General features: G+C 33.0%; 1 protein-coding gene across 1 annotated transcript in view; it reads right to left on the reverse strand.

The window, feature by feature from the left end:
* LOC114336462 (cAMP and cAMP-inhibited cGMP 3',5'-cyclic phosphodiesterase 10A-like) overlaps positions 1–16,473 on the reverse strand; it is an 87,473-nt gene that overhangs the window by 1,973 nt on the left and 69,027 nt on the right. Inside the window, exon 10 of the mRNA XM_050655024.1 lies at positions 1,370–1,556. Coding sequence (XP_050510981.1) covers positions 1,370–1,556 — 187 coding nt within the window. The remainder of the gene's footprint in view (positions 1–1,369; positions 1,557–16,473) is intronic.

The raw sequence follows: 16,473 nt of genomic DNA on the forward strand, positions 1-16,473 counted from the left end.
AGATAAACTCCATTATAATTGAAATAACATGAAATATATAATATGCACAGTACACATCTAAATTACTAAAAACACGTAAACACAAACCTAAGCAAACGGAAGCGAACAATACAAGATTGTACTACACACACTACAATCACAATCGGAACGATGTTATGTTATTTTAGAACAGTGAAGACTAAGACCATTGTTTAAAAAAGAATTGTTTAAATAGTATTTTTAAACAATGCTAAGACAGTTTGATTGAAATAAATAAAGGAATACTACTTACTACAGGTGCCTGTTGTTTCCGATAATTCAAGTCGATGAAGGTCGCTCTGCCATGCCACCGTGTGTCATGAGTCATTTTTATTATCGTATAGTTCAAATTACACAAATACACATTGGGCCGGTTGTTCGAACGCTAATCAAAAATGATCATTATCAAATATTTAATTACCTGTCACCAACTGTCAATGTCAACTTTGTTTGGGTTGCTGAAAACATAATTATGGATTACAATTATGAAATTAGTTAATCAATTATGTTAATAATTGTTATGTTAATTGATTAACTAATCTCATAGTTATAATCAATTATGTTTTCAGCAACCCAATCAAAGTTGACATTGACACTTGGTGACAGTAATTAAATATTTGATAGTGATCATTGTTGATTAGCGTTCGAACAACCGGCCCTAAATTTCTCAAATATTATATTACATACATACATTTTTATTTTGAATTGTTGAAATGTTTGATAAAAATCGGTCCGGGTTAGCCGGACTTCCGGGTTATCGGGGGCCGACTTATCGGGGTTCCACTGTAATATAAATTAATAAAAATTATAATAAAAATTTTGTCAAAAGTCTAAATAATCTTCGTGCATTCATAAGCACTAATTCGTTTTCGTACCTGTAATAACATTATTGATAATCCTACCGACAGGGTTTATTTACCTGCTGGCTGGCCGCGGGCTGGATATCGACAACAAGGACAGAATGACGGCCGAAAGAGATACCTTTTAGCAAAACTTTGAGATTTTTAAAAAAGTTTAAACAAAATAGCTGCTTTGTGTTACACTTTATGTTAAAAACAAAAACAGATTCGGAAAATGGGAAAAATTCTCTAGTGCCGTATTTAAATTTAAATTTTTTTACGTTAATTTTAAGCAAAAAAGTTTAAAAAAACATATTGTTTAAACAATTTAATAATTGATAAACAAATAGTGCACTAGAACTTTTTAATACCTTTCATATAAAAAAAGAATTATCTCAATATCTGCCATAGTTTTTGCGTTATTTGGTTAAACTTTTATATTGGAATTTAGCTATGCTCAGAATCGTGAGGAACAGCCTTAAATGTATAATTCTCATATTATGCACACTTACGCAGCCTCAGAATGAAGATCGCTAGTATTTGGGAAGATCCTCTGCAAAATATCCATACAGGGTAATACAATCACAGTTAAAAATTGTACTTGATCTTCTGCTACCATATATGACTTCTCTCTGTCCATAAGTGATAAAGGCGTGAGACCCATCTTCTTTTCTAAATCACCTTGATTGTAGAACTCCTCTAGAATGAAAATTATAAATGTATGTTTTGTTACTATTGTCCTTATTTTTCTATTGGGACCGTGCAAGTTCGGAAAAGCGAGACCTGGTTTCATAGCTCGGCAACATTTTTCGCACTTTTAATTATATTGGCCAATCATATTGGTCCTGGTTGCTGGATAATTGTCAAGGCCATAGCCCAAAAAAATTACAAGAAGAAAAAGTAAGACTGAGGATATGTTATTAAAAGGTAAACAATTGTATGTAGCAAATAAAATTACTTATTAAAATGCAGTACTGCAAGCAAAATACAATTAATTAAATTTACTTTTATATAATAATTGCATATCATATCAATATTGAGAAGTAACATATAATTTTTTTTCTTCAATGACAGTAGGTATGAAATATACGTCAATTTGACAATTTCAATTGACAATATGAATTATTTAAGAAAGTTACAACATTTTTCCGCTATTCGCGCACGATCGTTTCTCGTATCCCCTCCAAGTACTTGCACACCGTGAATAGCTGCTCTAGGTTGTATTAATAAAAAATATATCGGATATAACGCGCGAGGAATAACTGCTTACATAACTTATTCTTCTTCTTCTTCTTTCTAGCATGATCTAACATGCTAGTAGGCTACTTCCTGTTCATTGCCATCGAGTCTTCCCCGGACGATGAGGTCCAGAATTCTCGCCATCGTTTTGGTGGCGCTTTTTATTCGCTCTTTTAACGACTTTGCTGTCCTCCATTCTCTGTTATGTTTGTTCCAATATCTTCGTCTCTGTCTGACCCACCTTCCTATGCCCTGTATTCCACAGTTTTGTCCGATGTCTTCTTATTCTGTCACGTAGTTTTGCCTTGTATATTTCTTAGTGTTTTCATTTCAACTGTTCTCATCATTTGTAACGTTCTATTTGTGTCTGGTTTTGTTTCTGCCGCATATGTTATAATAGGTCTTACTGTTGTTTTATATCTTTTAACTTTGCTTCCAGTATTTAGATATTTATTCTTCCATACGATTTCTTTCAGCATCCCGAGAGAGATTTCCATCTCTCTTTTGAGAGATTTCCATAGCTTGTTATTTCCGCATCAAGATATTTGAAGTATTCACCTGTTCCACCGTTTTGGAGTAAATTTCCAACTTGCATCTTATCGGAAGCTTGGACTCTAAAAGCCCAATCCGTAAAAAATTGGAGGTATTCGAAATGTGGCTATGTAGGCGTATTCTGAAAATTCCTTGGACTGCAAAAGTCTCGAAACGAAGAAGTGTTAAGAAGAATTGGACATGGCAGAAAGCTTATGAACACAATTAAAATAAGAAAAACATCGTATCTGGGCTACATACTTCGTAACGATAAATACTCTCTGCTACGCGTCATCGTGCAAGGAAGAGTAGAGGGGAAAAAGTCTTGGGAAGAAAGAAGAAATCTTGGCTGAGGAATATCAGCGATTGGACTAACCTCAGTGTTGAATTTCACGTTGCAAAAGACAGAGAAGCGTTTAAAAAAGTGATCGCCAACCTTCGTTAGAAGACGGCACAACAAGAAGAATCTTACGGGTTCTTTGGAAATTACTAGGCACTTAGTCTTCTCGGTGTTGATGAGCTATTTAGTTCTTTAGCTTTAGTATTAAATGCAAGCAGTAGCTTGTGTAGATTGTCTTATCGGCGATAAACACAGCATCGTCACCATAGCAAACGACTCTAAACAATGTGTTACCTATCTTAATAGTCCAAGTAATGAAGCTTAAAATAGGACAAAACCTCGCAATTTTTACAGAATGGATCGATTTGCTTTAAAATTTGAGAATAAGTAGTGGATAATCCAAGGATCAAAATCTATATGATGCCGAAAAGCGCTTTTACCATGGGGGTGGTTACCACCCCATCTCGTTGGTGGAAGTTTTTTTTATATTTTGACTGCAAAAGTTGGTAAAAACAGTCATTCTAAGCAAAAAACGTTCTATACATTTTTTTGATAAAATTAATCGCTTTATTCGCTATCGAAATTTTATTCGCTATCGAAAGTGTTAGTTTTATATCGAAAAAATCAATGTTTTTAATAAGTTTTCTGCTAACAACTCCAAAATTTTTTGTTTTATCAAAACCACTTTACTTAACAAAAATGTACCTTTTAAAAAAATAAACAAAACCGTTTTTTTAAATTTATTTTAAGACCAATAGTAATCGAGATATACTTTATTATTGGGACCGTGCAAGTTCGGCAAAGCGACCCCTATTTCTACGCTCTATACTAAAATTCGCACTTTTAATTATATTGGCCAATTATATTAGTCCTGGTTACTGGATAATTGTCAAGGCCATAGTCCAAAAAAATAATAAGAAGAAAAAATAAGATTCAGGTTATGTTATGAAAACGTCAACAATTGTATGTAGTAAATACAATTCCCTAATAGCACACGACGTCCAATGGACGTCCAAAATAGGTCCATTTTTGGTCCTAACGTCCATGGACTATAAATGGACGTCCTTTGGACGTCCCATGTTGGACGTCCTTCGGAAGGAATAAATATGGACGTCCGACGTTGGACGTCCTTCGGACGGAATAAAAATGGACGTCCTTTGGACGTCCGACGTTGGACGTCCTTCGGAAGGAATAAATATGGACGTCCTTTGGACGTCCGACGTTGGACGTCCTTCGGACGGAATAAAAGACGTTGGACGTCCGACGTTGGACGTCCTTCGGAAGGAATAAATATGGACGTCCGACGTTGGACGTCCTTCGGAAGGAATAAATATGGACGTCCTTTGGACGTCCGACGTTGGACATTCTTCGGACGGAATAAAAATGGACGTCCGACGTTGGACGTCCTTCGGATGGAACAAATATGGACGTATATATACTGGACGAAATACGGACAATTCCCTAATAGCACACGACGTCATTTGGACGTCCAAAATAGGTCCATTTTTGGTCCTAACGTCCATGGACTATAAACGGACGTCCCATGTTGGACGTCCTTCGGAAGGAATAAATATGGACGTCCTTCGGACGGAATAAATATGGACGTCCTTTGGACGTCCGACTTTGGACGTCCATACTGGACGAAATACGGACGTTTTATGAACGCTTATATTGGACACATTATACCAATTACGAGATCAAATAGCAAAATAATTCAATAAAATATTAACTTGCGTTAACTTTACGTTAATGAAATACAGTCAAACCTGTCACTAACGGCCACTAAAATGAAAGAACTATTGGCCGATATAGAAAAGTGGTCGTTATTGCCAGTTTTTGTAGCCTAGATATACAGTACAACCTGTGTTACTGGCCACCTGTACTAACGGCCAGTTTAAAAATTCCCCAAACCAATTATATCTAGACTACAAAAACTGGCAATACCGGTCACCTTTCTATATCGGCCAATAGCTTTTTCATTTTTAGCGGCCGTTACTGACAGGTTTTACTGTAATTAGTGTGGGGAATTTTTAAACTGGCCGTTAGTACAGGTGGCCGGTGTTGGCAGGGGGCCGGTAACACAAGTTTTACTGTAGTTTAAATCGATTAGATCGAAAGATTAAATCTTAATTCAAAATTGTATATTAAATTATTACAATTATAAAACTATATAGTTTAATATCCAAAACATGTTTTGATTTCATGTAATGTAATGAAAATCTTATACAATGTTTAACAACAGGAAATATTCAAGAATAAATAAAATAAAAGTTTCCCCTAACAACAAAACATTCCAGGAATTCTACTATCAAAGTTCTATTCCGTGAACATCTGATTAAATTATGGCTGGAAAGTTACCACAAGATATTCTATGAAAAGAGTACAATGTCCTCCTGGAGGGGTAAAATTTTCCATACTCTAAAGAGAGACCATTTACTATTCAATTTGCGTTCATTTTCAAATTTGCCGCGCGAGTATCTATGTAGCGTCGCGTGGTCATTGGTCATCAAGTCATCAATTATTTCATTTTCATCATAAGATAACCTAAAAATTTAGTAACAATTTTGATTGGAAAAAAATGCATCGATAAGGGGGTGAAAAATGGAAATTAGTGGCTTTTTTTGCTGTACTCAACTGTACTGTTTAGTATGCTAGTTTTGGCTATGGCTGGATCTCTTAAACAATTATGTAAGTATTATAAAATCCGTTTTCAATTTTCTTTATGAAACGAATCATTTATGCATGTATTACCTGTAAATATTTTGATTTTTAATTGTAAAGAATAGAAAAATTACCGTTCATTTTAATTTTTTTTAGAATCAGCTGAAAGTGGTCTACAAAAAACCAGATATAACCAAAATAAAGATATAAAAAGTGTATTGGCTAATTGGAAGAAACAACATTGTCCATGCATAATAAGTTATTACTTTATAAACAAATATTAATACCTAGGAATGGAACCTGGATATAATCATCAAGAAGATAGCAGGAATCCCGACAAACAACTTAAATAAGTACAAGAATATTGAGGAAATCCTCCTCGATACTACTGGGCAAACTAGAAGATTGAAGAGGACAAAGCCTTTTGAACTAGTTTGAGTGATAGGTGATAGTGAAAAGCAGAGCATAGTGCGTGATGTGGCTGTGTATGTTAGAATAGTGCACGATCTTGTTAGATTAGATAAGAGACGCTATCGGGTAAGCTCTTCATTTTAAGAAACATTAGTAATTTAGGTTAAATTAAAATTGCTCATTGGTCAGTTATGACCAGATTGCTTTTTTTATGTTTGGCAAAAAGGGCGTAAGTCAGAATTGCACATTGCTAATGTTTTGATGATTTCTGGACCAGCAAAAAACTGTTGTAGACGTAAACTGTATGTACCAATAAAAAGAGCCGATTTTTCTGGTCCAGAAATCATCAAAACATTATCGATGTGCATTTCTGACTTAAGCCCTTTTTCCCAAACATCAGAGAATTGTAATGTACAAATTCTCCTATCTGATTTTTCATGAATTTTGTAGGAGACGAAAAACCATTTTTAGGATCATCTCCTGCTTTCACATGTAAATTTTGACATGTCTTGTAGTAAATAGATAGTTGAATTTACTACAAAACATGTCAAAAAATATATGAAAACAGGAGGTAACCATAAAAAAGTTTTTAGTCTCTCTTACAAAACTCATGAAAAAACAAATCGGAGGTATGTCACATCAGTGACTATATCCAGGGAATGTCTAAAAAATATACTTTGATGTCCCAAGAACCAAATATAACCTTTATATATATACAGGGTGTAACAAAAATACAGGTCATAAATTTAATCACATATCCTGGGACCAAAAATAGTTTGATTGGACCTAACTTACCTTAGTACAAATGTGCACAAAAGAAAAGTTACAGCCCTTTGAAGTTATATATTAATAGCACCAAGGGCCTTAGAGGCCCATGGCTTGAAAAGTTTGTTTTTTCTTCATTTTCACGTTTCTTTATGTACTGAGATCTTCTCTGGCTTGATATGTGATTTTTCTCCATTCCTTCCTCTTATTCATTTTTCTTTTCTGACCCTGTAACACCATTCTTTCCAAATCTTTTTCGACCTCTTGCTTCCATCTATTTTCCGGTCTTCCTCTTCTCTTTCTTGAAGCTATAGTGTAGTTTAGTACCCTTTTCGGAGTCCTCGTTTTTGGCATCCTTTCAATGTGACCTCGTGATCTAAGTCTCTGTGCCTTTATCACTCATTTGAAGTTACAAAATGAAAAGTGATTTTTTCCAATGTATCGAAAACAATGTGCTTTTGTGCACGTTTCAATTTAATTATTATTGTAGTACCTACCATTTAAACAACGTTTTAAAAACTTTTTTGCCTCTTATTGCTTTTTCGAAAAGTCAATTTTTATCGAAATATTGTGAATATTTGTCAAATCCACCACATATTTGTATATGGTTAAGTACGATTATGGAGACTTGGTAATAATATGCAAACTTATTTATGCTTTACATTTTTAGGTATATTTTGAACCATATTAAAAAAGAAGCCAGACTCGATAAAACGTGCCTTATCGAAAAAATACAAAGAGGCAAAAAAGTTTTGAAAACACTCTGTTTAACTAATGGTACCTCAGTAATAGTTTAATTGGAACATACAACATTTGGGGGGTTTAAAGGAACAAAACCCCCATAAAATTTTTACGTGGACATATTAAAAAAGAAGTCGCAACTCGATAAAAACTGCCTTATCTGAAAAATACTAAGAAACAAAAATATTGAATTTAACTAATGGTACCACAATAATAAAATTGAATTGGAACATACACAAAAGTTTGGGAGGATTTAAGGGATCAAAACCCCCATAAAATTTTTATGGGGTGCACAAATTTCACCATAATTTTTCTTTAAGATATTCCTGCCATAATAATGCCACATGTCACATGTCCATTTTCAATAAAAAATCGCTAATAGTTTTCGATATAATCGAAAAAATCCATTTTCATTTTGTAATTTCAAAGGGCTGTAACTTTTTATGTGCATATTTGTACAAGGTAAGTTAGGTTCATTTGAACTATTTTTGGTCCCAGAATAATGTGATTTAATTTATGACCTGTATTTTTGTTACACCCTGTATATACAGCCCATTACACACCACCTTAAAAATTGGGCATTTTTGATGTCTCGAATTTCCTAAACCTGTTGTTGCATCTAAGTGATTTTTTTTATAATATTCTAGCCTAGGCCCTAGAATATGTTACCTCCTTATGCTTGTCATGCACAGGGAGCTATACTGTAATATATATTATATCACATTACTATAGAGAGCAATATGATATAATATACATATATTACAGCATGACAAGCTTAAGGAGGTAACCTATAGCCTAGGCTATAATATTATAAAAACATCACTTAGATGGGACAACAGGTTTAGGAAATACGAGACATCAAATATACCCCATATTTAAGGTGGTGCGTTAATTTCTTGGAGAAGTGTATTGTAATTTAATGTAAATACTGTAATATCCAATAATTGTAATTTGATATAAGATGAAATATAAGTTCCTTAAAAAATATATTTTTTATTTCCCACAATACATTCTCCACAGGTCTAAATATCGTCGCTAGACGTCCACCGAATGACCTTCCAGGACGTTAGATGGATGTTCAGCAGCAAGACATTGGACCAAACTGGGACATCCTATGAATGCCCAAATGACGTCCACCGAACGTCCCCTCCGACGTTAGGTGGACCTCCATTGGACGTTTAACAACTTGGCCTTTGGACCAAAATTGGACGTCCTGTTAAGGTCCAATTCACGTCCCCTAGGACGTCCGATTAAGGTCCAATTCACGTCCCCTAGGAGGTTCGATTAAGGTCCAATTTACGTCCGATTAAGGTACAATTTACGTCCACTTAAGGTCCCATTTACGTCCGATTAAAGTCCAATTTACGTCCGATTAAGGTCCAATTTACGTCCGATTAAGGTCCAATTTACGTCCGATTAAGGTCCAATTTACGTCCGATTAAGGTCAAATTTACGTCCTATTAAGGTCCAATTTATGTCCGATTAAGGTCCAATTTACGTCCGATTAAGGTCCAATTTACGTCCGATTAAGGTCCAATTTACGTCCCCTAGGACGTCCGATTAAGGTCCAATTTATGTCCGATTAAGGTCCAATTTACGTCCGATTAAGGTCCAATTTACGTCCCCTAGGACGTCCGATTAAGGTCCAATTTGCGTCCGATTAAGTTCCAATATACGTCCCCTCGGACCTTAGATGGACGTCCAATGGACGTTCGGTAGCGCGACATTTGGACCAAAATAGGATGTATAAAGGACGTTCCTCGGACGAAAACGGACGTCCAAAGGACGTCCCTAAAGTCCGTGAAGGACGTCCAATGGACGTCCTTGTGCTATTAGGGTTAGTTATTAAAATGCAGTACAGCAAGCAAAATAAAATTAATTAAATTTACCTTTATATAATAATTGCATATCATATCAATATTGTGGAGCAATATATAATTTTTCTGCTTCATTGACAGGAGGTATGAAATATACGTCAATTTGACAATTTCAATTGACAATATGAATTATTTAAGATAGTTGCAATATTTCTCCGCGACTCGCGCAGGGTCGTTTCTCGTTTCCCCTTCCAAGTACTTGCACACCGCGAATATGTTAGCTCTTCTTCGTCAAATGCTAAATATTGTAGTTTCAAAGTCAAAAGACGGGAAAACTATGCATTTTTCGAGGGTAACTTGTTCTCAAACTAATGTAAAGTATTTAAAAATATCTATCTCTAGAAATAAAAAAAAGTCTCTAGCTCAAAAATTAAGTGACATAATGAAAATAATTTATTTTTTCCTATTTAACCTATTTTTTTTTCAGCGAAAAAGTGATCGGAAGCAACCTCCTAATCACCACCCTAATTTAAATTTGGTGATTGACATTATTCGGTCTTCTTTATTTATATATTATTAATAGGTTCTAGAAGTTTGGCCGGCTTAGAATGATTAGTTTAAAAAAAACGGACTTAAATGCGAATAACGAATTTTTGTAGTTTGGAAAAAATGGCCTTTTCTCCAGAACAGAAAGATTAGCATCAGAGATACGAAAAAATGTTTAAATATGAAATTGTAACCTATTTAATTCCAAAGAAACTGGTTTGTAAAATTTTTTTCTACGGCTAATATTGGGTGAACTATTGACAATAAAAACTTGTAATAATATGCAAAAACCACCTTTAGCAACCTTTTCAAAGTTACCTCTTTTTTTGACTGAGGATTTTAAAAAGATTTAATATTAATAGACTGATAGATCTTGTAAAAACCTACAAAATTCTTTTTTACCAAACTTTCCAACATAAAAAATAAAAAAGTTACGTTTATATTTTTTTGAAAAAAAAAGAGGAGAAATTCAATTGGAAGCATAATAATGTTAGTTAGCGATGTTTTTATCATTGGCCTTATTCATTCTTCTTTATTTATGTACTAGCTGACCCGGCAGACTTCGTACTGCCTCAATAGATAAAAACAAACTTTTGTAAACAATAAACTTAAAATAAACAAAAGGAATTCGTAATTAATAAACAAAGAATGCTCGATGTGAATGAGTTTTTATTATTATTTTTAATGAATTACACATGATGTTTGACGTAATAAAGTAACAAAATAAAGTTTGCAGTGCAACAGTTGCAATCTTAAATTTGTTTTATCTTATAATGAATATAACAGCTTTATTTTATTTACATTCAAAACAACCCTGTATTTATAATTGGGTTCGGGGTTGTCCAACTATATAGGTGTTGATTAATCAAAATAAAATAAAATTAAAATTAAATATCATTAAATAAAATGAAACAAAATTTCATAAAATTGAATAAAAGTTAATAAAAATAAATAAAACTGAATAAACTTAAATAAAAATTATAAATAAATTAAAAAAAAATAAAATAAAAAAAATACAATCTAATAAAAATAATTAAAATTTATATAAAATGAAATAAAATAAAATAAACGAAAATAAATAAAATACTTAAATTAAATAAAATGAAACAAAATTAATTAAAATTAAATAAAATTTTATAATTTGCTGCTTGTTCTTTTCGTGTGCTCAGAACTTTTCTCCTGCTTGCCGTTCGTCAGAAAAGTTCGGTAGAGATATTTTTTGAAAGTTTCGAAAAATTAAGAAATTCATATTTTGCCCAATTTAAGTCCAAAAGTTAAACAGTTGCACTTTTCTTCGATGAAATTTGTTACTCGTTCTGCTTCTGTCCTCAGAACTTTTCTACGGCTTAAGATATTGTATTTTGTACACCGATTGAGCTCGAGAAAAAATTTTAGTACGGTTCTGTTCGGATTTCAGCAAGGAGTAGACTTACTTAATTTCGTATTTTTCACGTCATTATTGTGAGAGTTATGACGTCATACGCAACCCCCTTATGACGTAGAGGTATAAAATATAGACATAAACCTACTCCCAGTCCGGTCGAACATATCTGCCAAATTTCATAAAAATCGGTAAAGTCGTTTCGGAGGAGTACGGCAACAAACACTGTAAAAGAGCATTTTATACATATAGCTGTAATAATTGAATGACAATATAAAACCGTATAAACCTTCCCTGAACTTCCACAAATAATTCAACATAAAAATTAGCCAAATCGGTCCAGCCATTCTCGAGTTTTAGCGAGACTAACGCACACTAATTGATTTTTATATATAAGATGCAAAATTTTAGATGGCTATTAAAAAATAACGGTCGAAGATAGAAAAGTGCAAATTTAGGGTTGTATTTACCTTTGCCTTCCACATCACACAAAATTAAGAAAAACCAGTTTGACCAAAAAAATAAAAAAATATATTAGGGGGCAGCCCCGTTACGACGTACGGATATGAAAAATACATAACAACCTATTCTCGGTCCGGTCAAATATACGTGGAAAATTTCATAAAAATCTATTCAGTCGTTCTCGAGTTATGTGTTGGTAACTGTCACGACTTTCTTTTGTTTATATAGATGTAAAATATTTAAATGGCCATTAAAAAATAACGGTTAGTGATAGAAAAGTGAAAATTTAGGGTTGTATGTATCTTTACGTTCCACATCATATGAAATAAAAAAAAAGTTTGTCCGAAAAAATAGAAATAAATATCAGGGGGGCAACCCCCCTTAAGACGCACGGGTATGAAATATAGATAAAAACCTACTCCCGGTCCGGTCGAGTACACTTGCAAAATTCCATAAAAATCGGTCAAGTCGTTTTGGAAGAGTATGGCAACAAACACTGTAAAAAGAGCATTTTATACATATAGCTGTAAAAATTTTGGTGGCTACTGAAATGACAATATAAAACCGTATAAACCTTCCCTGAACTTCCACAAATAATTCAACATCAAAATTAGCCAAATCGGTCCAGCCATTCTCGAGTTTTAGCGAGACTAACGCACAGCAATTGATTTTTATATATTAGATGCAAAATTTTAGATGGCTATTAAAAAATAACGGTCGAAGATAGAAAAGTGCAAATTTAGGGTTGTATTTACCTTTGCCTTCCACATCACACAAAATTAAGAAAAAACAGTTTGACCAAAAAAATAAAAAAATATATTAGGGGGGCAGCCCCCGTTACGACGTACGGATATGAAAAATACATAACAACCTATTCTCGGTCCGGTCAAATATACGTGGAAAATTTCATAAAAATCTATTCAGTCGTTCTCGAGTTATGTGTTGGTAACTGTCACGACTTTCTTTTGTTTATATAGATGTAAAATATTTAAATGGCCATTAAAAAATAACGGTTAGTGATAGAAAAGTGAAAATTTAGGGTTGTATGTATCTTTACGTTCCACATCATATGAAATTAAAAAAAAGAGTTTGTCCGAAAAAATAGAAATAAATATCAGGGGGGCAACCCCCCTTAAGACGCACGGGTATGAAATATAGATAAAAACCTACTCCCGGTCCGGTCGAGTACACTTGCAAAATTCCATAAAATCAGTCAAGTCGTTTCGGAGGAGTATGGCAACAAACACTCTAAAAAGAGCATTTTATACATATATAGCTGTAAACTGTAAAAATTTTGGTGGCTACTGAAATGACAGTATAAAACCGTATAAACCTTCCCTGAACTTCCACAAATAATTCAACATCAAAATTAGCCAAATCAGTCCAGCCATTCTCGAGTTTTAGTGAGACTAACGCACAGCAATTGATTTTTATATACAGTGCTAGTCAAAAGTCCGTACCCCCCCTCGTATCTTTTGAACGGTTATACCCATAATAGTGAAATTTGGAGGGAGGAAATAAACGGACTTAAGCTTCGTAACTAGTCATGACAGGTGACGTAATAGTGACAGATGACGTTACAGAGCCACTGTGACCGATAATTTTAAATGGGACCTTATGGCAAGTGATACCTCGTTTGAAAGGTATTTAAAATACTTATTCAGTCATACTATTTTTTTTGGTTTAAGTTGATTTTGATTTTGGTGAATAAAGTAAATAAATATAATATTGTAGTTTCGCATTTAATTAATAAAAATTCAAATGTCCGCCTATGGTTTTTTTTTTGTCAAAAAAGTTGACGTTTTTTAATTCTCTAGTAGTTTTTACGTCAACGTGAACCTTTTTGACAAGTAATATAGGCGGAATTTTGAATTTTAATTAATTAAATGCGAAACTACAAGTTTATATTTATTTCATTTATTCATTAAAATTAGCTTAAACTCAAACGAAATTAGTATGAATGAATAGGCATTTTCAATACCTTTCAAACAAGGTATCACTTGCCATAAGGTCCCATTTAAAATTATCGGTCACAGTGGCTCTGTAACGTCATCTGTCACTATTACGTCACCTGTCATGACTAGTTAAGAAGCTTACGTCCGTTTATTTCCTCCCTCCAAATTTCACTATTATAGGTATATCCGTTCAAAACATACGAGGGGGGGTACGGACTTTTGACTAACAGTGTATAAGATTATTAATAGATGCTAGAAGTTTGACTGGCTTAGAATGATTAATTTTCAAAAAACTAGAGTTAAAAGCGAATAACGAATTTTTGTAGTTTGGTAAAAAATGCCATTTTCTTCAGAATAGAAAGATTAGCATCAAAGATAGGAAAAAATGTTTAAATATGAAATTGTATGTTATTTAATTCTCAAGAACTTGGTTTGAAAAAATTTTTTCTACGTAAATGAGTATTATCGAAAAACATTGAATTTTTCAGTATAAAACTAACACTTTCGATAGCGAATAAATCGAAAACTATTAATTTTATCAAAAAAATGTATAGAGCATTTTTTGCTTAGAATGAATATTTTTATCAACTTTTGCGGTCAAAATATAATAAAAAATTTCCACCATCGAGATGGGGTGGCAACCACCCCCATGGTAAAAGCGCCTTTCAGCATCATATAGATTTTGATCCTTGGACTATCCACTACTTATTCTAAAATTTTCAAGCAAATCGATTCATTCTGTAAAAATTGCGAGATGAAAAGCTTCGGTTTCTGGACTATAAATCCAGATCCTAATCCTTCGCTGTTCTGGGAAGGATTTTCTATTATTTTGTCCATTATTAAATTAAAATATGAAAGGGCTCAGTGAATCACCTTGACGGATTCCTGTGTTTATAACTATGCCTTCTATTGTCAAATGTTGGCCTATTTCAAAATATCATCAGATGTGGCAGTAATGACCACACAATAATTTTTATCAGTTGAATGAGTCATACATTAAAAAAATAAGGCGTGGCATTTGGGGAGTGCCGACGGAAGTGAATAATTCTTATAGCGCATTATTACCATATGTGGATTAATGAAACGTTATGCCTGCCTATTTCTGAATCGGTAATATATAACATCCCATATTTAACTTCTTTCAAATTTAAAAATCTTAAAACAATTCGAAGGAGGAGTAAATTCAAATTTCTTCTTCTTCTTCACGTGCCATATCAGAATTATCCGACGTTGGCGATCACCATTGCGAAGGGTTCTCGATCTTCTGTAATATGAAATATTTGTCCTGCATTTGATATCTGAGTCCATTCAACAATGTCTTTTAACCAAGAAACTTTTTTTCTTCCTACACCTCTACGTCCCTCTATTTTGCCTTTAAGGATCAGTTATAATATTTTATATCGACTTCCCCTCACTACATGTCCCAGATAAGACATTTTTCGATGTTAAACAGTCTTTAGCAGTTCTCTATCTTTATTGACCCTCCTTAGTACTTGTTCATTAGCTTTCCTTGCTGTCCAAGGTATCTTCAGCATCCGTCTATGAATCCACATTTCCAATGCTTCAATTTTGTTCATGATCGATACTTTTAGCGTCCACACTTCTGCACGATACAAAAGTACGGACCAAACATAGCACTTAACCATTCTTTGTCTTAGTTCTAACATATTCGTCAAATTACAAATCGAATATTTTAACTTGAAATAACCAAAAAATGAAGCACTTTTTGGGGAAAACTCATTTCAACTTTTTTAAAGTGTTTAAAAAAGTTTTATTTTTGTTTTATAAAAAACATTTCTAGCATCAAAAGTAAACAAGTTTCGCTCAAAATAACGTTGCACCCTTTTACTCTGGGCTAATTAGCAAAATTCATGGAAAAGTTATTTACCAGCAATTTTATTGCTGGAATCGAATTATAAGATCATATATATTAATAATATAGGTATGCAAAGTCCGCAGATAGTGTGCTACTTTTTTTATAAACAAAATGGCGCCGACAAATCGTATTTTTTTCAATTAATGCTCTATAACTCCGAAGATTTTAACTTTACAACAAAAACAACCAAATAAAAATTCACCGCAATTAAATTCTGCATAGAGATATGTTTTTTACGATTTGCTCCGACGAAAATTTTCCTCGGAAAATGCGGGTTTTCGTAACAAAAACTATAATTTTCAAATAAAGTTTTAGGTAAGTAATTATTAATCAATAATTAAATAACTTAGTGATATCAAAGATTTCTTGGTATAGATTGTAATTCCAGAAGCCGGTGAAAATTAAACGAATATTTTAGCAACAATTCAATTGTTAATTAACAATTTACGATCGCAATAATAACCAAAATAATCATGATACATTGATCAAACTTATAAAGATGAGATGCTTGTTTAATATTTTATCGACAAAATATAAATTTTTCTTTTTTTTGCATAATCTTTAAATTTTGAAAAAAAAATAGTTATAATACGTTGGTCTAATTAGTAAAGTACAAAGAAAGGTTATTTACCAGCAATTTTATTGCTTTAATCGAATTATAAGATCTTATATATTATTAATATAGGTATGCAAAGTCCACAGATAGTGTGCTATTTTTTTTATAAACAAAATGGCGCCGACAAATCGTATTTTTCTCAATTATTGCTCTATAACTCCGAAGATTTTAACTTTACACCAAAAATACTCAAATAAAAATTCACCCCAATTTAATTCTACATAGAGGCATGTCTTTCCCGATTTGCTCCGACGAAAATTTTCCTCGGAAAATGT

Source organism: Diabrotica virgifera, chromosome 6 (genome assembly GCF_917563875.1).
Source record: "Diabrotica virgifera virgifera chromosome 6, PGI_DIABVI_V3a".
Lineage (NCBI taxonomy): Eukaryota > Metazoa > Arthropoda > Insecta > Coleoptera > Chrysomelidae > Diabrotica > Diabrotica virgifera.